This window comes from Salvelinus alpinus, chromosome 20 (genome assembly GCF_045679555.1).
Source record: "Salvelinus alpinus chromosome 20, SLU_Salpinus.1, whole genome shotgun sequence".
In the NCBI taxonomy this organism is placed as follows: Eukaryota; Metazoa; Chordata; class Actinopteri; order Salmoniformes; family Salmonidae; genus Salvelinus; species Salvelinus alpinus.
Window position 1 is genome coordinate 3,667,474 of NC_092105.1, and position 22,381 is coordinate 3,689,854.

The window sequence follows — 22,381 nt, forward strand, 5'->3', positions numbered from 1 at the left end:
CTATAGTAGGAAACAGATATCAATCACTAGTCAGCCCACTGTCTATAGTAGGAAACATATATCAATCACTAGTCAGCCCACTGTCTATAGTAGAAAACAGATATCAATCACTAGTCAGCGCACTGTCTATAGTAGGAAACAGATATCAATCACTAGTCAGCCCACTGTCTATAGTAGGAAACAGATATCAATCACTAGTCAGCCCACTGCCTATAGTAGGAAACAGATATCAATCACTAGTCAGCCCACTGTCTATAGTAGGACAGAGATATCAATCACTAGTCAGCCCACTGTCTATAGTAGGAAACAGATATCAATCACTAGTCAGCCCACTGTCTATAGTAGGACAGAGATATCAATCACTAGTCAGCCCACTGTCTATAGTAGGACAGAGATATCAATCACTAGTCAGCCCACTGTCTATAGTAGGAAACAGATATCAATCACTAGTCAGCCCACTGTCTATAGTAGGAAACAGATATCAATCACTAGTCAGCCCACTGCCTATAGTAGGAAACAGATATCAATCACTAGTCAGCCCACTGTCTATAGTAGGACAGAGATATCAATCACTAGTCAGCCCACTGCCTATAGTAGGAAACAGATATCAATCACTAGTCAGCCCACTGTCTATAGTAGGACAGAGATATCAATCACTAGTCAGCCCACTGTCTATAGTAGGAAACAGATATCAATCACTAGTCAGCCCACTGTCTATAGTAGGAAACAGATATCAATCACTAGTCAGCCCACTGTCTATAGTAGGAAACAGATATCAATCACTAGTCAGCCCACTGTCTATAGTAGGAAACAGATATCAATCACTAGTCAGCCCACGGCCTATAGTAGGAAACAGATATCAATCACTAGTCAGCCCACTGTCTATAGTAGGAAACAGATATCAATCACTAGTCAGCCCACTGTCTATAGTAGGAAACAGTTATCAATCACTAGTCAGCCCACTGTCTATAGTAGGAAACAGATATCAATCACTAGTCAGCCCACTGTCTATAGGAGGAAACAGATATCAATCACTAGTCAGCCCACTGTCTATAGTAGGAAACAGATATCAATCACTAGTCAGCCCACTGTCTATAGTAGGAAACAGATATCAATCACTAGTCAGCCCACTGTCTATAGTAGGAAACAGATATCAATCACTAGTCAGCCCAATGTCTATAGTAGGAAACAGTTATCAATCACTAGTCAGCCCACTGTCTATAGTAGGAAACAGATATCAATCACTAGTCAGCCCACTGTCTATAGTAGGAAACAGATATAAATCACTAGTCAGCCCACTGTCTATAGTAGGAAACAGATATCAATCACTAGTCAGCCCACTGTCTATAGTAGGAAACAGATATCAATCACTAGTCAGCCCACTGTCTATAGTAGGAAACAGAGTGGTTATCAATCACTAGTCAGCCCACTGTCTATAGTAGGAAACAGATATCAATCACTAGTCAGCCCACTGTCTATAGTTTGAAACAGATATCAATCACTAGTCAGCCCACTGTCTATAGTAGGAAACAGTTATCAATCACTAGTCAGCCCACTGTCTATAGTAGGAAACAGAGTGGTTATCAATCACTAGTCAGCCCACTGTCTATAGTAGGAAACAGATATCAATCACTAGTCAGCCCACTGTCTATAGTAGGAAACAGAGTGGTTATCAATCACTAGTCAGCCCACTGTCTATAGTAGGAAACAGATATCAATCACTAGTCAGCCCACTGTCTATAGTAGGAAACAGATGTCAATCACTAGTCAACCCACTGTCTATAGTAGGAAACAGATATCAATCACTAGTCAGCCCACTGTCTATAGTAGGAAACAGATATCAATCACTAGTCAGCCCACTGTCTATAGTAGGAAACAGATATCAATCACTAGTCAGCCCACTGTCTATAGTAGGAAACAGAGTTATCAATCACTAGTCAGCCCACTGTCTATAGTAGGAAACAGTTATCAATCACTAGTCAGCCCACTGTCTATAGTAGGAAACAGATATCAATCACTAGTCAGCCCACTGTCTATAGTAGGAAACAGATATCAATCACTAGTCAGCCCACTGTCTATAGTAGGAAACAGATATCAATCACTAGTCAGCCCACTGTCTATAGTAGGAAACAGATATCAATCACTAGTCAGCCCACTGTCTATAGGAGGAAACAGTTATCAATCACTAGTCAGCCCACTGTCTATAGTAGGAAACAGATATCAATCACTAGTCAGCCCACTGTCTATAGTAGGAAACAGAGTGGTTATCAATCACTAGTCAGCCCACTGTCTATAGTAGGAAACAGATATCAATCACTAGTCAGCCCACTGTCTATAGTAGGAAACAGAGTGGTTATCAATCACTAGTCAGCCCACTGTCTATAGTAGGAAACAGAGTTATCAATCACTAGTCAGCCCACTGTCTATAGTAGGAAACCGTTATCAATCACTAGTCAGCCCACTGTCTATAGTAGGAAACAGTTATCAATCACTAGTCAGCCCACTGTCTATAGTAGGAAACAGATATCAATCACTAGTCAGCCCACTGTCTATAGTAGGAAACAGTTATCAATCACTAGTCAGCCCACTGTCTATAGTAGGAAACAGAGTGGTTATCAATCACTAGTCAGCCCACTGTCTATAGTAGGAAACAGATATCAATCACTAGTCAGCCCACTGTCTATAGTAGGAAACAGTTATCAATCACTAGTCAGCCCACTGTCTATAGGAGGAAACAGAGTTATCAATCACTAGTCAGCCCACTGTCTATAGTAGGAAACAGTTATCAATCACTAGTCAGCCCACTGTCTATAGTAGGAAACCGTTATCAATCACTAGTCAGCCCACTGTCTATAGTAGGAAACAGTTATCAATCACTAGTCAGCCCACTGTCTATAGTAGGAAACAGATATCAATCACTAGTCAGCCCACTGTCTATAGTAGGAAACAGTTATCAATCACTAGTCAGCCCACTGTCTATAGTAGGAAACAGTTATCAATCACTAGTCAGCCCACTGTCTATAGTAGGAAACAGAGTTATCAATCAGTAGTCAGCCCACTGTCTATAGTAGGAAACAGATATCAATCACTAGTCAGCCCACTGTCTATAGTAGGAAACAGTTATCAATCACTAGTCAGCCCACTGTCTATAGTAGGACCCAGAGTTATCAATCACTAGTCAGCCCACTGTCTATAGTAGGAAACAGATATCAATCACTAGTCAGCCCACTGTCTATAGTAGGAAACAGATATCAATCACTAGTCAGCCCACTGTCTATAGGAGGAAACAGTTATCAATCACTAGTCAGCCCACTGTCTATAGTAGGAAACAGATATCAATCACTAGTCAGCCCACTGTCTATAGTAGGAAACAGAGTGGTTATCAATCACTAGTCAGCCCACTGTCTATAGTAGGAAACAGTTATCAATCACTAGTCAGCCCACTGTCTATAGTAAGAAACAGAGTGGTTATCAATCACTAGTCAGCCCACTGTCTATAGTAGGAAACAGTTATCAATCACTAGTCAGCCCACTGTCTATAGTAGGAAACAGAGAGGTTATCAATCACTAGTCAGCCCACTGTCTATAGTAGGAAACAGATATCAATCACTAGTCAGCCCACTGTCTATAGTAGGAAACAGAGTGGTTATCAATCACTAGTCAGCCCACTGTCTATAGTAGGAAACAGAGTTATCAATCACTAGTCAGCCCACTGTCTATAGTAGGAAACCGTTATCAATCACTAGTCAGCCCACTGTCTATAGTAGGAAACAGTTATCAATCACTAGTCAGCCCACTGTCTATAGTAGGAAACAGATATCAATCACTAGTCAGCCCACTGTCTATAGTAGGAAACAGATATCAATCACTAGTCAGCCCACTGTCTATAGGAGGAAACAGAGTTATCAATCACTAGTCAGCCCACTGTCTATAGTAGGAAACAGTTATCAATCACTAGTCAGCCCACTGTCTATAGTAGGAAACCGTTATCAATCACTAGTCAGCCCACTGTCTATAGTAGGAAACAGTTATCAATCACTAGTCAGCCCACTGTCTATAGGAGGAAACAGAGTTATCAATCACTAGTCAGCCCACTGTCTATAGTAGGAAACAGTTATCAATCACTAGTCAGCCCACTGTCTATAGTAGGAAACCGTTATCAATCACTAGTCAGCCCACTGTCTATAGTAGGAAACAGTTATCAATCACTAGTCAGCCCACTGTCTATAGTAGGACCCAGAGTTATCAATCACTAGTCAGCCCACTGTCTATAGTAGGAAACAGATATCAATCACTAGTCAGCCCACTGTCTATAGTAGGAAACAGATATCAATCACTAGTCAGCCCACTGTCTATAGGAGGAAACAGTTATCAATCACTAGTCAGCCCACTGTCTATAGTAGGAAACAGATATCAATCACTAGTCAGCCCACTGTCTATAGTAGGAAACAGAGTGGTTATCAATCACTAGTCAGCCCACTGTCTATAGTAGGAAACAGATATCAATCACTAGTCAGCCCACTGTCTATAGTAGGAATTAGAGAGGTTATCAATCACTAGTCAGCCCACTGTCTATAGTAGGAAACAGATATCAATCACTAGTCAGCCCACTGTCTATAGTAGGAAACAGAGTGGTTATCAATCACTAGTCAGCCCACTGTCTATAGTAGGAAACAGAGTTATCAATCACTAGTCAGCCCACTGTCTATAGTAGGAAACCGTTATCAATCACTAGTCAGCCCACTGTCTATAGTAGGAAACAGTTATCAATCACTAGTCAGCCCACTGTCTATAGTAGGAAACAGATATCAATCACTAGTCAGCCCACTGTCTATAGTAGGAAACAGTTATCAATCACTAGTCAGCCCACTGTCTATAGTAGGAAACAGTGTATCAATCACTAGTCAGCCCACTGTCTATAGTAGGAAACAGTTATCAATCACTAGTCAGCCCACTGTCTATAGTAGGAAACAGATATCAATCACTAGTCAGCCCACTGTCTATAGTAGGAAACAGTTATCAATCACTAGTCAGCCCACTGTCTATAGTAGGAAACAGATATCAATCACTAGTCAGCCCACTGTCTATAGTAGGAAACAGATATCAATCACTAGTCAGCCCACTGTCTATAGTAGGAAACAGTTATCAATCACTAGTCAGCCCACTGTCTATAGTAGGAAACAGATATCAATCACTAGTCAGCCCACTGTCTATAGTAGGAAACAGTTATCAATCACTAGTCAGCCCACTGTCTATAGTAGGAAACAGAGTGGTTATCAATCACTAGTCAGCCCACTGTCTATAGTAGGAAACAGAGTTATCAATCACTAGTCAGCCCACTGTCTATAGTAGGAAACAGTTATCAATCACTAGTCAGCCCACTGTCTATAGTAGGAAACAGATATCAATCACTAGTCAGCCCACTGTCTATAGTAGGAAACAGATATCAATCACTAGTCGGCCCACTGTCTATAGTAGGAAACAGATATCAATCACTAGTCAGCCCACTGTCTATAGTAGGAAACAGATATCAATCACTAGTCAGCCCACTGTCTATAGTAGGAAACAGATATCAATCACTAGTCAGCCCACTGTCTATAGTAGGAAACAGTTATCAATCACTAGTCAGCCCACTGTCTATAGTAGGAAACAGATATCAATCACTAGTCAGCCCACTGTCTATAGTAGGAAACAGTTATCAATCACTAGTCAGCCCACTGTCTATAGGAGGAAACAGAGTTATCAATCACTAGTCAGCCCACTGTCTATAGTAGGAAACAGTTATCAATCACTAGTCAGCCCACTGTCTATAGTAGGAAACAGATATCAATCACTAGTCAGCCCACTGTCTATAGTAGGAAACAGTTATCAATCACTAGTCAGCCCACTGTCTATAGTAGGAAACAGATATCAATCACTAGTCAGCCCACTGTCTATAGTAGGAAACAGTTATCAATCACTAGTCAGCCCACTGTCTATAGTAGGAAACAGTTATCAATCACTAGTCAGCCCACTGTCTATAGTAGGAAACAGTTATCAATCACTAGTCAGCCCACTGTCTATAGTAGGAAACAGTTATCAATCACTAGTCAGCCCACTGTCTATAGTAGGAAACAGAGTTATCAATCAGTAGTCAGCCCACTGTCTATAGTAGGAAACAGATATCAATCACTAGTCAGCCCACTGTCTATAGTAGGAAACAGTTATCAATCACTAGTCAGCCCACTGTCTATAGTAGGAAACAGTTATCAATCACTAGTCAGCCCACTGTCTATAGTAGGAAACAGAGTTATCAATCAGTAGTCAGCCCACTGTCTATAGTAGGAAACAGATATCAATCACTAGTCAGCCCACTGTCTATAGTAGGAAACAGTTATCAATCACTAGTCAGCCCACTGTCTATAGTAGGACCCAGAGTTATCAATCACTAGTCAGCCCACTGTCTATAGTAGGAAACAGATATCAATCACTAGTCAGCCCACTGTCTATAGTAGGAAACAGAGTGGTTATCATTCAACTACCTATATGAGTCATGTGTAATCATTCAGTAGTGTTATCTTCCACTAGTGTTATCTTAAAGTAATGTTATCTTACAGTAATGTTATCTTACAGTAATTTTGGCACAACTTTTTGTTTGCACCGATGGTAGATAGATGACCAAGCATTGCATAGTAGTGATGTCATGTGTGCGTGGAGAGATGGGGGGGGGAGAGGAACATCTTCTTACCCGGCAGTTCACATCCCAGCACCTCCAGCCTCATCCCTATCCCAGCAGGAGACCACCTCTCTGGGTAGATCCTGATGAACTGAGCCGGTATCTCCTCAAACCGCCGGATCTCTGGAGTGTCGTAGTGTGTGTTTCCCTCGAAGATCTGTAGCAGAGACAATGAGAAGAGAAGAGAGATGTTATACATCTGTAGCAGAGACACTGAGAAGAGAAGAGAGATGTATAAATCTGTACCAGGGACACTGAGAAGAGAAGAGAGATGTTATACATCTGTAGCAGAGACACTGAGAAGAGAAGAGAGATGTATAAATCTGTACCAGGGACACTGAGAAGAGAAGAGAGATGTTATACATCTGTAGCAGAGACACTGAGAAGAGAAGAGAGATGTATAAATCTGTACCAGGGACACTGAGAAGAGAAGAGAGATGTTATACATCTGTAGCAGAGACACTGAGAAGAGAAGAGAGATGTATAAATCTGTACCAGGGACACTGAGAAGAGAAGAGAGATGTTATACATCTGTAGCAGAGACAATGAGAAGAGAAGAGAGATGTTATACATCTGTAGCAGAGACACTGACCACGTTTCCATCCACAGTAAAGTCATACCGTATAAAAAAAACTCACGACAGCTGTGATAGAAACAGGACGTTTCTGTACAATTTTATAAATCCAGATAAATAATTTGTTCGTTCGACATGGTAAAATTCTCTATAGTATTATTCTCCATAGTAGTATTAACCATAGTAATATTCTCCATAGTAATATTCTCCATAGTATTATTCTCCATAGTAATATTCCCCATAGTATTATTCTCCATAGTAATATTCTCCATAGTATTATTCTCCATAGTAGTATTCTCCATAGTAGTATTCTCCTTAGTAGTATTCTCCATAGTATTATTCTCCATAGTAATATTCTCCATAGTAGTATTCTCCATAGTAATATTCTCCTTAGTAGTATTCTTCATAGTATTATTCTCCATAGTATTTTTATCCGTAGTATTATTCTCCATAGTAGTATTCTCCATAGTATTATTCTCCATAGTAATATTCTCCATAGTAGTATTCTCCATAGTATTATTCTCCATAGTAATATTATCCATAGTAATATTATCCATAGTATTATCCTCCATAGTAATATTCTCCATAGTAATATTCTCCATAGTATTATTCTCCATAGTAGTATTCTCCATAGTAGTATTCTCCATAGTAGTATTCTCCATAGTAGTATTCTCCATAGTAGTATTCTCCATAGTAGTATTCTCCATAGTAATATTCTCCATAGTAGTATTCTCCATAGTAGTATTCTCCATAGTAGTATTCTCCATAGTAATATTCTCCATAGTATTATTCTCCATAGTATTATTCTCCATAGTAGTATTCTCCATAGTAGTATTCTCCATAGTAGTATTCTCCATAGTAATATTCTCCATAGTATTATTCTCCATAGTAGTATTCTCCATAGTAGTATTCTCCATAGTATTATTCTCCATAGTGTTATTCTCCATAGTATTATTCTCCATAGTAGTATTCTCCATAGTAATATTCTCCATAGTATTATTCTCCATAGTAATATTCTCCATAGTATTATTCTCCATAGTAGTATTCTCCATAGTATTATTCTCCATAGTAGTATTCTCCATAGTATTATTCTCCATAGTAGTATTCTCCATAGTATTATTCTCCATAGTAGTATTCTCCATAGTATTATTCTCCATAGTATTATTATCCGTAGTAATATTCTCCATAGTAGTATTCTCCATAGTAATATTCTCCATAGTAGTATTCTCCATAGTAATATTCTCCATAGTAGTATTATCCGTAGTAATATTCTCCATAGTAGTATTCTCCATAGTAGTATTCTCCATAGTAATATTCTCCATAGTAGTATTCTCCATAGTAATATTCTCCATAGTAGTATTATCCGTAGTAATATTCTCCATAGTAGTATTCTCCATAGTAATATTCTAGTAATATAATCTCGTATCATTCAACAGTGACATCACTAGAGATGGAAACACATTGAACTTTAGATTTTTATTTTATACAAGAAAACTTAAGAGAAAAAGTAAATTTTTTGTTCCCTATGTCATCACGTGCTCTATGTCATCACGTGCCCTATGTCATCACGTGCCCTATGTCATCATGTGCTCTATGTCATCACATGCTCTATGTCATCACGTGCCCTATGTCATCACGTGCTCTATGTCATCACGTGCTCTATGTCATCGCGTGCCCTATGTCATCGTGTGCCCTATGTCATCACGTGCTCTATGTCATCACGTGCTCTATGTCATCACGTGCCCTATGTCATCACGTGCTCTATGTCATCACGTGCCCTATGTCATCACGTGCTCTATGTCATCACGTGCTCTATGTCATCACGTGCCCTATGTCATCACGTGCTCTATGTCATCACGTGTTTTTTCCACAATAAGTCAGTTTGATGAATACACACCAGCGGTGGGAAAATGCGTATATATATAGAATACTTAATGAAAATCTGTCGCCAACTGCATGGAAACCTAATGAGAAGAGAAGGTTTAACAGCAAGAGAGCTTAGGAGGAGCAGTGTGTGTGTGTGTGTGTGTGTGTGTGTGTGTGTGTGTGTGTGTGTGTGTGTGTGTGTGTGTGTGTGTGTGTGTGTGTGTGTGTGTGTGTGTGTGTGTGTGTGTGTGTGTGTGTGTGTCTGGGTGTGTGTGTGTGTGTGTGTGTGTGTGTGTGTGTGTGTGTGTGTGTGTGTGTGTGTGGGTGTGTGTGTGTGTGTGTGTGTGTGTGTGTGTGTGTGTGTGTGTGTGTGTGTGTGTGTGTGTGTGTGTGTGTGTGTGTGTGTGTGTGTGTGTGTGTGTCTGGGTGTGTGTGTGTGTGTGTGTGTGTGTGTGTGTGTGTGTGTGTGTGTGTGTGTGTGTGTGTGTGTGTGTGTCTGGGTGTGTGTGTGTGTGTGTGTGTGTGTGTGTGTGTGTGTGTGTGTGTGTGTGTGTGTGTGTGTGTGTGTGTGTCTGGGTGTGTGTGTGTGTGTGTGTGTGTGTGTGTGTGTGTGTGTGTGTGTGTGTGTGTGTGTGTGTGTGTGTGTGTGTGTGTGTGTGTGTGTGTGTGTATGTGTGTGGGTGTGTGTGTGTGTGTGTGTGTGTGTGTGTGTGTGTGTGTGTGTGTGTGTGTGTGTGTGTGTGTGTGTGTGTGTGTGTGTGTGTATGTGTGTGTCTGTGTGTGTGTGTGTGTGTCTGTGTGTGTGTGGCTGTGTGTGTGTGTGTGTGTGTGTGTGTGTGTGTGTGTGTGTGTGTGTGTGTGTGTGTGTGTGTGTGTGTGTGTGTGTGTGTGTGTGTGTGTGTGTGTGTGTGTGTGTGTGTGTGTGTGTGTGTCTGTGTGTGTGTGTGACTGTGGTTGTGTGACTGTCTGTGTGTGTGCGTGTGTGTCTGTGTGTTTGTGTGTGTGTGTGTGTGAATTTCTCTAAACTGCCTGGAGTGGAGTTGGTGGCAGAACAGAGACATTTTTAATTAACACACAAAGTGTAAAAGATTAAACTGAAATGTTATCAGAGTCGCTCTAATGGAATTATTTCCAAACTGAAAGACGCAGGAGGACGGCTGACTCCCTGGGGGGACTCCCAAATACTACATTATTCACTATACAGTGCACTTCTATTGAAAAGTAGTCAAAACTAGTGCACTAAATAGGGAATACTGTACTATTTGGATGTAAAGGAAAAATACCCATAAATGAGAAAATTGTGTTTGTGTGTGTTGTGTGTTGTGTGGTGTGTGTGTGTGTGTGTGTGTGTGTGTGTGTGTGTGTGTGTGTGTGTGTGTGTGTGTGTGTGTGTGTGTGTGTGTGTGTGTGTGTACGTGTTGTGTGTGTGTCTGTGTGTGTGTGTGTGTGTGTATGGTGTGTGTGTGTTGTGTGCTAGCCACCCATACCTTAGGATGGTTGGTCTTGCTGTCCAGTATAAACGTCCAGTCCTTGCCCGTCAGGCTGTGAGACACGCGGTACTTCCTGACGAAGGCCCTGTTCTCAGCGGAGGTACTCCCCTCTACTGTCCTCACTCCCTGGGTGATGACGCCGCGTACCGTCTTGGGGACCCCCAAGTCCACCTGGATCAAAACAAATCCCATCGACGGTATCAAAGGTGCATTTCAAATTTTGGCACCCAAAACCCTGACAAACTTTGACCGATGCACAATCGAGAGCATCCTGTCAGACTGTATCACCGCCTGGTATGGCAAAATCGCAAACACACTTTACAGTGACAGAGATAAACTGACAGAAGGCAATACAAGGAAATAACAATCAAATTAAAGGCTTAACTCAAAAGATTAACCGGTACCCCCGCACATTGACTCTGTACCGGTACCCCCTGTATATAGCCTCCACATTGACTCTGTACTGGTACCCCCTGTATATAGCCTCCACATTGACTCTGGACCGGTACCCCCTGTATATAGCCTCCACATTGACTCTGTACCGGTACCCCCTGTATATAGCCTGCACATTGACTCTGTACCGGTACCCCCTGTATATAGACTCCACATTGACTCTGTACCGGTACCCCCTGTATATAGCCTCCACATTGACTCTGTACCGTAACACCCTGTATATAGTCTCGCTATTGTTATTTTACTGCTGTTCTTTAATTACTTGTTACTTTAATTTCTTATTTTTTTTTACTTATCTATTTTTTACTTAACACGTATTTTTCTTAAAACTGTATTGTTGATTTAAGGGGCTTGTAAGTAAAGCATTTCGGGTGACAAATACAAATACAAAAAATATAATTTTATTTGATATGATATGAAGTTTTCAAACATGATTTAAAAACCTCACCTGTAGCCTCACCTGTGTGCATTATTTATGAAATAGCCTTCTTTTTTTTTGAGACACAGACAAACAGTTTTTCTTGGCCAGTGTGAAAAAGGTCACGTTGTCTACCTGCAGCCACTCCTCCCCGGCCAGAGGCTGTGTTGGGCTGGGGAACCATCCCGACCGGCTGGCCACCAGCCTGGCTGTCCCCATGGAGCCGTGGATATCCCTCATGGAGGACGCTGTGATCTGGGAGTCGGGCAACAGGCCGGAGAGCATCCCCTGCATCTCAGAACATGGAGCGTCTGGAGAGAAGGGAGAATTGTATTTTGAAAATACAATCAGGGTCAGTTTCCCGGACTCAGATTAAGTCCTGGACAACGGAGAATATCCAATGTGTTAGTCCAGACTTAAATCGGGAAACCGGCCCATAGAGTTTGCTCAGCCATTTGAGTACAGCAATACACACATGACCGAGAATATATATATTTTTTTTTTAAACACAAAGTCAGACAACTTAGTTGATATTATATGGACAGCTAGGGCAACACTGGCAGTATATTTTGTACTTGGAGAGGAGGTTAAGGGGGGGTAGAGAGGGGAGGGAACAGAAACGAGGAACGGGTTGGAGAGAGAAAGACAAGAGAGGGAGCTGATTGAACATTGAGGAAGATCGACAAGGACATTTCAAGGCTAGTGAAATCAATGTTTCATGTAGTTATGTCTCAGCAGTCGACTACAACAGTAAATAATGAAACAACTAACACAAGCCGCTCTTTGTCTAGGTCTCAAATGGTACCCTTTGCCGTGTGCACTTCTTTCCACCAGGGCTCATAGGGCTACGGTCAGAATTAGTGCCCTACATAGGGGACAAGGTGACATTTTGTGGCACGTCCAAATGACTCTATTACTATTATCTGTGTGTGTGTGGATCTTTAAGAGAAGTTAGTGGGAGACATTTTGACTGCGGGATACTAGCTAGGTAGAGAACAGAGGGAGACATTTTGACTGCAGGATACTAGCTAGGTAGAGAACAGACCAGAGGAACAGAAACACTGGGAGATGGAAAATAACTGCCCTTTACCTAAAAGAGAGAGAGAGAGAGCAGATCAGATCCCACACACTCCCACAGCGCTCTGTACTAATGCTGGGTGAACAAAGAGCTTTTCCCTTCCTCGCACAAGTGTGAAAATTAAAAAGAGATATGGAAAAGCTATATATGCCAGACATGGAGGGATGGAGAAAGCAGAGCAAGACATAGAGGAGGAGTCTGGGAGAGACAGAGAGAGAGAGACAGAGAGAGAAGGAGAGAGAGAGAGAGAGAGAGAGAGAGAGAGAGAGAGAGAGAGAGAGAGAGAGAGAGAGAGAGAGAGAGAGAGAGAGAGAGAGAGAGAGAGAGAGAGAGAGAGAGAGAGAGAGAGAGAGAGAGAGAGAGAGAGAGAGAGAGAGAGAGAAAACCCATTGCCCTTTATGGTTGTGATGTCTGGGATCCGCTCACCAACCAATAATTCACTAAATGGGACAAACAAGAAATTGAGACTCTGCATGCAGAATTTTGCAAAAATATCCTCTGTGTAGAACGTAATACACCAAATAATGCAGAGCAGAATTAGGCCGATATCCGCTAAGCAAGCTGGTCCTGGGGCTCTGTTCACCAACACAAACAGACCCCACAGAGCCCCAGGACAGCAACCCAATTAGACCCAATCAAATCATGACAAAACAAAAAGATAATTACTTAACAAAAAACTAGAATGCTATTCAAGTCAAATTCTTTTTTATTTGTCACATGGTTAGCAGATATGTAAACGTTTTTAAAGTGGCATTGTATAAAGTGGCTAGTGATCCATTTATTAAAGTGTCCAGTGATTGGGTCTCAGTGTAGGCAGCAGCCTCTCTGTGTTAGTGATGGCTGTTTAACAGTCTGATGGCCTTGAGATAGAAGCTTTTTTTCAGTCTCTCGGTCCCAGCTTTGATGCACCTGTACTGACCTCGCCTTCTGGATGATAACGGGGTGAACAGGCAGTGGCTCGGGTGGTTGTTGTCCTTGATGATCTTTTTGGCCTTCCTGTGACATCAGGTGGTGCAGGTGTCCTGGAGGGCAGGTAGTTTGCCCCCGGTGATGCGTTGTGCAGACCTCACTACCCTTTGGAGAGCCCTGCGGTTGTGTGCGGAGCAGTTGCCGTACCAGGCGGTGATACAGCCCGACAGGATGCTCTCGATTGTGCATCTGTAAAAGTTTGTCAGGGTTTTGGGTGCCAAATTTCTTCAGCCTCCTGAGGTAGTTGGGCCTTCTTCTCCACACTGTCTGTGTGGGTGGACCATTTCAGTTTGTCTGTGATGTGTACTTAAAACTTAAAACTTTCCACTTTCTCCACTGCTGTCCTCTATGTGGATAGGGGGGTGCTCCCTCTGCTGTTTCCTGAAGTCCACGATCATCTCCTTTGTTTTGTTGACGTTGAGTGAGTGGTTATTTTCCTGACACCACACTCCGAGGTCCCTCACCTCCTCTCTGTAGGCCGTCTCGTAGTTGTTGGTAATCAAGCCTACCACTGTTGTGACGTCTGCAAACTTGATGATTGAGTTGGAGGTGTGCATGGGAACGCAGTCATGGGTGAACAGGGAGTACAGGAGAGGGCTGAGAACGCACCTTTGTGGGGCCCCAGTGTTGAGGATCAGCGGAGTGGAGATGTTGTTTCCTACCTTCACCACCCGGGGGCGACCCGTCAGAAAGTCCAGGACCCAATTGCACAGGGCGGGGTTCAGGCCCAGGGCCCAGAGCTTAATGATGAGCTTGGAGGGTACTATGGTGTTAAATGCTGAGCTGTAGTAAATGAACAGCATTCTGACGTAGGTATTCCTCTTGTCCAGATGGGATAGGGCAATGTGCAGTGTGATGGCGATTGCATCGTCTGTGGATCTGTTGGAGCGGTATGCAAACTGAAGTGGGTCTAGGGTGGCAGGTAAGGTGGAGGTGATATGATCCTTGACTAGTCTCTTAAAGTTTAGTTCAGTTTGCCTTCTTGGGTACGTGAAAAATAGTTGTCATCTTGAAGCATGTGGGAACAGCAGACTGGGATAGGATTGATTGAATATGTCCGTTAACACACCAGCCAGCTGGTCTGCGCATGCTCTGTGGCTAGGGATGCCGTCTGGGCCAGCAGACTTGCGAAGGTTAACACGTTTAAATGTTTTACTCACATCGGCCACAGAGAGGGGGGGGGGCAGTTTTTGTTAGCGGCCCTAAACAGAGAGTACACAGTGGCAGAATACCTGACCACTGTGACTGACCCAAACTTAAGGAAAGCTTTGACTATGTACAGACTCAGTGAGCATAGCCTTGCTATTGAGAAAGGCCGCCATAGGCAGACCTGGCTCTCAAGAGAAGACAGGCTATGTGCACACTGCCCACAAAATGAGGTGGAAACTGAGCTGCACTTCCTAACCTCCTGCCCAATGTATGACCATATTAGAGACACATATTTCCATCAGATTATACAGATCCACATTTTTTTTTTAAACAAACCCAATTTTGATAAACTCACATATCTACTGGGTGAAATACCACAGTGTGCCATCACAGCAGCAAGATTTGTGACCTGTTGCCACAAGTAAAGGTCAACCAGTCAATAACAAACACCATTGTAAATACAACCCATATTTATGATTATTTATTTTCCATTTTAAACTTTAACCATTTGCACATCATTACAACACTATATAGACATAATATGACATTTGAAATGTCTTTATTCTTTTGGAACTTCTGTGAGTGTAATGTTTACTGTTCATTTTTATTGTTTATTTCACTTTTCTTTATTATCTATTTCACTTGCTTTGGCAATGATAACATATGTTTCCCATGCCAATAAAGCACAAAATTGAAATAAATTGAAATTGAGAGAGAGAGAGACAGATAGAAAGAGGGACAGAGAGAGATGGAGAGAGAGAGAGAGAGAGAGAGAGAGACGGAGAGAGAGAGAGAGAGAGAGACGGAAAGAGAGAGACAGAAAGATAGAGAGACAGACAGAGAGAGAGATAGAGAGAGAGACAGAAAGAGAGAGAGACAGAGAGAGAGAGACAGAGAAAGAGAGAACGAGAAAATGAGAGACCAAAAGAGAGAGAGACAGAGGGGTTGGCCACTGTCTCATTTCGCTCGGAGTGCAGCCAGCCAGGCAGGCCCAGGGACACTAATATCTAATATAGACACCAGCATCGTGTTTGTGCCATTTGTGTCAAGCCGGAGAGAGCTTTATTCACTAAAAGCACATCTGTCCTTCTCAGTGTCGAATAAAAATGGCAGCAGATAGCAGGCTAATAGAATGATGATGGAGTTTGATGGTGTGTGTGTGTGTGTGTGTGTGTGTGTGAGATGGTGGGGCTGACAGCAGCTAAAACAGCCCATCTCCTTTCATGTGATGTGTGGGGGGGGAAACAAACGGAATTACACCCCCCGCTAAGCACTATAAATAGACACATGTAATTACAGCTAGCTAGCTCTTTAGCGCCACAGCTCTGATGATACGGCGCTGAGAGGTGGAGACAGGCGTGGACAGAAAACAGACGGGGACAGACAGGAGACGACTGGCGACGGGCTGGATGGAATCACACACATTACATGTCTGGTCTTTGTCTCTCTGTCAGGCGGTTACAAAAGCCAATAGACTGTCTTTAGATGTCTTTAGATGTGGCTGTGATCAAACTAAGATTCAAAGGGTCACATTCAACCGGAACATTCCTTTAGCGTTTTATTGCAGAGAAAGTGTTATTTTATTTATTTAAACTTTATTTAACTAGGCAAGTCAGTTAAAAACAAATTCTTATTTTAGAATGACGGCCTACTCAGGCTAAACCCTCCCCTAACCCGGAGGCCGCCTTATCGGACTCCCGATCACAGCTGGTTTTGATACAGCCCGGCATCGAACCAGGTAGTGGGAGGGGGAGATAGTGGGAAATAGTGGGATGGGGAGATAGTAGGAGTCAAACGGACAGATTCGATCTGACTCAGGAATAGTGGCAATGTTCCCTCTAAAAAAATAAATGTCTGCTGAGCGCAAACTTGAATTCTGTGAAAATTCCAGCATGCGTTTACTGTGAACACTGAGGCTGTACCCACTATAAGTTACAGTTTTACTGTGAACACTGAGGCTGTACCCACTATAAGTTACAGTTTTACTGTGAACACTGAGGCTGTACCCACTTTAAGTTACAGTTTTACTGGGAACACTGAGGCTGTACCCGCTTTAAGTTACAGTTTTACTGTGAACACTGAGGCTGTACCCACTATAAGTTACAGTTTTACTGTGAACACTGAGGCTGTACCCGCTTTAAGTTACAGTTTTACTGTGAACACTGAGGCTGTACCCGCTTTAAGTTACAGTTTTACTGTGAACACTGAGGCTGTACCTGCTTTAAGTTACTGTGAACACTGAGGCTGTACCCGCTTTAAGTTACAGTTTTACTGTGAACACTGAGGCTGTACCCACTATAAGTTACAGTTTTACTGTGAACACTGAGGCTGTACCCGCTTTAAGTTACAGGTTTACTGTGAACACTGAGGCTGTACCCACTTTAAGTTACTGTGAACACTGAGGCTGTACCCACTTTAAGTTACAGGTTTACTGTGAACACTGAGGCTGTACCCGCTTTAAGTTACTGTGAACACTGAGGCTGTACCCGCTTTAAGTTACAGGTTTACTGTGAACACTGAGGCTGTACCTGCTTTAAGTTACAGGTTTACTGTGAACACTGAGGCTGTACCCGCTTTAAGTTACTGTGAACACTGAGGCTGTACCCGCTTTAAGTTACTGTGAACACTGAGGCTGTACCCGCTTTAAGTTACAGTTTTACTGTGAACACTGAGGCTGTACCCGCTTTAAGTTACTGTGAACACTGAGGCTTTACCCGCTTTAAGTTACAGTTTTACTGTGAACACTGAGGCTGTACCCGCTTTAAGTTACAGTTTTACTGTGAACACTGAGGCTGTACCCACTTTAAGTTACAGTTTTACTGGGAACACTGAGGCTGTACCCGCTTTAAGTTACAGTTTTACTTTGAACACTGAGGCTGTACCCACTATAAGTTACAGTTTTACTGTGAACACTGAGGCTGTACCCGCTTTAAGTTACAGTTTTACTGTGAACACTGAGGCTGTACCCGCTTTAAGTTACAGTTTTACTGTGAACACTGAGGCTGTACCCGCTTTAAGGTACAGTTTTACTGTGAACACTGAGGCTGTACCCACTATAAGTTACAGTTTTACTGTGAACACTGAGGCTGTACCTGCTTTAAGTTACTGTGAACACTGAGCCTGTACCCGCTTTAAGTTACAGTTTTACTGTGAACACTGAGGCTGTACCCACTATAAGTTACAGTTTTACTGTGAACACTGAGGCTGTACCCACTTTAAGTTACAGTTTTACTGTGAACACTGAGGCTGTACCTGCTATAAGTTACAGTTTTACTGTGAACACTGAGGCTGTACCCGCTTTAAGTTACAGTTTTACTGTGAACACTGAGGCTGTACCTGCTTTAAGTTACAGTTTTACTGTGAACACTGAGGCTGTACCTGCTTTAAGTTACAGTTTTACTGTGAACACTGAGGCTGTAGTCACTTTAAGTTACAGTTTTACTGTGAACACTGAGGCTGTACTTGCTTTAAGTTACAGTTTTACTGTGAACACTGAGGCTGTACCTGCTTTAAGTTACAGTTTTACTGTGAACACTGAGGCTGTACCCGCTTTAAGTTACAGGTTTACTGTGAACACTGAGGCTGTACCCGCTTTAAGTTACTGTGAACACAGAGGCTGTACCCGCTTTAAGTTACAGGTTTACTGTGAACACTGAGGCTGTACCCGCTTTAAGTTACTGTGAACACTGAGGCTGTACCCGCTTTAAGTTACAGGTTTACTGTGAACACTGAGGCTGTACCTGCTTTAAGTTACAGGTTTACTGTGAACACTGAGGCTGTACCCGCTTTAAGTTACTGTGAACACTGAGGCTGTACCCACTTTAAGTTACTGTGAACACTGAGGCTGTACCCGCTTTAAGTTACAGTTTTACTGTGAACACTGAGGCTGTACCCGCTTTAAGTTACAGTTTTACTGTGAACACTGAGGCTGTACCTGCTATAAGTTACAGTTTTACTATGAACACTGAGGCTGTACCCGCTTTAAGTTACAGTTTTACTGTGAACACTGAGGCTGTACCTGCTTTAAGTTACAGTTTTACTGTGAACACTGAGGCTGTACCCGCTTTAAGTTACAGTTTTACTGTGAACACTGAGGCTGTACCCGCTTTAAGTTACAGTTTTACTGTGAACACTGAGGCTGTACCCGCTTTAAGTTACAGGTTTACTGTGAACACTGAGGCTGTACCCGCTTTAAGTTACTGTGAACACTGAGGCTGTACCCACTTTAAGTTACAGGTTTACTGTGAACACTGAGGCTGTACCCGCTTTAAGTTAATGTGAACACTGAGGCTGTACCCGCTTTAAGTTACAGGTTTACTGTGAACACTGAGGCTGTACCTGCTTTAAGTTACAGGTTTACTGTGAACACTGAGGCTGTACCCGCTTTAAGTTACTGTGAACACTGAGGCTGTACCCGCTTTAAGTTACTGTGAACACTGAGGCTGTACCCGCTTTAAGTTACAGTTTTACTGTGAACACTGAGGCTGTACCTGCTTTAAGTTACTGTGAACACTGAGGCTGTACCCGCTTTAAGTTACAGGTTTACTGTGAACACTGAGGCTGTACCCGCTTTAAGTTACTGTGAACACTGAGGCTGTACCCGCTTTAAGTTACTGTGAACACTGAGGCTGTACCCGCTTTAAGTTACAGTTTTACTGTGAACACTGAGGCTGTACCCGCTTTAAATTACAGTTTTACTGTGAACACTGAGGCTGTACCCACTTTAAGTTACAGTTTTACTGGGAACACTGAGGCTGTACCCGCTTTAAGTTACAGTTTTACTTTGAACACTGAGGCTGTACCCACTATAAGTTACAGTTTTACTGTGAACACTGAGGCTGTACCCGCTTTAAGTTACAGTTTTACTGTGAACACTGAGGCTGTACCCGCTTTAAGTTACAGTTTTACTGTGAACACTGAGGCTGTACCCGCTTTAAGGTACAGTTTTACTGTGAACACTGAGGCTGTACCCACTATAAGTTACAGTTTTACTGTGAACACTGAGGCTGTACCTGCTTTAAGTTACTGTGAACACTGAGCCTGTACCCGCTTTAAGTTACAGTTTTACTGTGAACACTGAAGCTGTACCCACTATACGTTACAGTTTTACTGTGAACACTGAGGCTGTACCCACTTTAAGTTACAGTTTTACTGTGAACACTGAGGCTGTACCTGCTATAAGTTACAGTTTTACTGTGAACACTGAGGCTGTACCCGCTTTAAGTTACAGTTTTACTGTGAACACTGAGGCTGTACCTGCTTTAAGTTACAGTTTTACTGTGAACACTGAGGCTGTACCTGCTTTAAGTTACAGTTTTACTGTGAACACTGAGGCTGTAGTCACTTTAAGTTACAGTTTTACTGTGAACACTGAGGCTGTACTTGCTTTAAGTTACAGTTTTACTGTGAACACTGAGGCTGTACCTGCTTTAAGTTACAGTTTTACTGTGAACACTGAGGCTGTACCCGCTTTAAGTTACAGGTTTACTGTGAACACTGAGGCTGTACCCGCTTTAAGTTACTGTGAACACAGAGGCTGTACCCGCTTTAAGTTACAGGTTTACTGTGAACACTGAGGCTGTACCCGCTTTAAGTTACTGTGAACACTGAGGCTGTACCCGCTTTAAGTTACAGGTTTACTGTGAACACTGAGGCTGTACCTGCTTTAAGTTACAGGTTTACTGTGAACACTGAGGCTGTACCCGCTTTAAGTTACTGTGAACACTGAGGCTGTACCCGCTTTAAGTTACTGTGAACACTGAGGCTGTACCCGCTTTAAGTTACAGTTTTACTGTGAACACTGAGGCTGTACCCGCTTTAAGTTACAGTTTTACTGTGAACACTGAGGCTGTACCCACTTTAAGTTACAGTTTTACTGGGAACACTGAGGCTGTACCCGCTTTAAGTTACAGTTTTACTTTGAACACTGAGGCTGTACCCACTATAAGTTACAGTTTTACTGTGAACACTGAGGCTGTACCCGCTTTAAGTTACAGTTTTACTGTGAACACTGAGGCTGTACCCGCTTTAAGTTACAGTTTTACTGTGAACACTGAGGCTGTACCCGCTTTAAGGTACAGTTTTACTGTGAACACTGAGGCTGTACCCACTATAAGTTACAGTTTTACTGTGAACACTGAGGCTGTACCTGCTTTAAGTTACTGTGAACACTGAGCCTGTACCCGCTTTAAGTTACAGTTTTACTGTGAACACTGAGGCTGTACCCACTATAAGTTACAGTTTTACTGTGAACACTGAGGCTGTACCCACTTTAAGTTACAGTTTTACTGTGAACACTGAGGCTGTACCTGCTATAAGTTACAGTTTTACTGTGAACACTGAGGCTGTACCCGCTTTAAGTTACAGTTTTACTGTGAACACTGAGGCTGTACCTGCTTTAAGTTACAGTTTTACTGTGAACACTGAGGCTGTACCTGCTTTAAGTTACAGTTTTACTGTGAACACTGAGGCTGTAGTCACTTTAAGTTACAGTTTTACTGTGAACACTGAGGCTGTACTTGCTTTAAGTTACAGTTTTACTGTGAACACTGAGGCTGTACCTGCTTTAAGTTACAGTTTTACTGTGAACACTGAGGCTGTACCCGCTTTAAGTTACAGGTTTACTGTGAACACTGAGGCTGTACCCGCTTTAAGTTACTGTGAACACAGAGGCTGTACCCGCTTTAAGTTACAGGTTTACTGTGAACACTGAGGCTGTACCCGCTTTAAGTTACTGTGAACACTGAGGCTGTACCCGCTTTAAGTTACAGGTTTACTGTGAACACTGAGGCTGTACCTGCTTTAAGTTACAGGTTTACTGTGAACACTGAGGCTGTACCCGCTTTAAGTTAATGTGAACACTGAAGCTGTACCCGCTTTAAGTTACAGGTTTACTGTGAACACTGAGGCTGTACCCGCTTTAAGTTACTGTGAACACTGAGGCTGTACCCGCTTTAAGTTACTGTGAACACTGAGGCTGTACCCGCTTTAAGTTACAGTTTTACTGTGAACACTGAGGCTGTACCCGCTTTAAGTTACAGTTTTACTGTGAACACTGAGGCTGTACCTGCTATAAGTTACAGTTTTACTGTGAACACTGAGGCTGTAGCCACTTTAAGTTACAGTTTTACTGTGAACACTGAGGCTGTACTTGCTTTAAGTTACAGTTTTACTGTGAACACTGAGGCTGTACCTGCTTTAAGTTACAGTTTTACTGTGAACACTGAGGCTGTACCCACTATAAGTTACAGTTTTACTGTGAACACTGAGGCTGTACCCGCTTTAAGTTACAGGTTTACTGTGAACACTGAGGCTGTACCCGCTTTAAGTTACTGTGAACACAGAGGCTGTACCCGCTTTAAGTTACAGGTTTACTGTGAACACTGAGGCTGTACCCGCTTTAAGTTACTGTGAACACTGAGGCTGTACCCGCTTTAAGTTACAGGTTTACTGTGAACACTGAGGCTGTACCTGCTTTAAGTTACAGGTTTACTGTGAACACTGAGGCTGTACCCGCTTTAAGTTATTGTGAACACTGAGGCTGTACCCGCTTTAAGTTACTGTGAACACTGAGGCTGTACCCGCTTTAAGTTACAGTTTTACTGTGAATACTGAGGCTGTACCCGCTTTAAGTTACTGTGAACACTGAGGCTGTACCCGCTTTAAGTTA

The 22,381-nt window shown here is 42.5% G+C and overlaps 1 protein-coding gene across 2 annotated transcripts in view; it reads right to left on the minus strand.

Moving 5' to 3' along the window:
- LOC139546213 (neuropilin-2-like) overlaps positions 1–22,381 on the minus strand; it is a 314,353-nt gene that overhangs the window by 121,373 nt on the left and 170,599 nt on the right. For both annotated transcript variants that reach the window (XM_071354338.1, XM_071354337.1), the window contains exons 9-11: positions 11,652–11,827; positions 10,643–10,816; positions 6,728–6,872 (exon numbers count right to left, since the gene is read on the minus strand). In XM_071354338.1, coding sequence (XP_071210439.1) covers positions 6,728–6,872; positions 10,643–10,816; positions 11,652–11,827 — 495 coding nt within the window. The remainder of the gene's footprint in view (positions 1–6,727; positions 6,873–10,642; positions 10,817–11,651; positions 11,828–22,381) is intronic.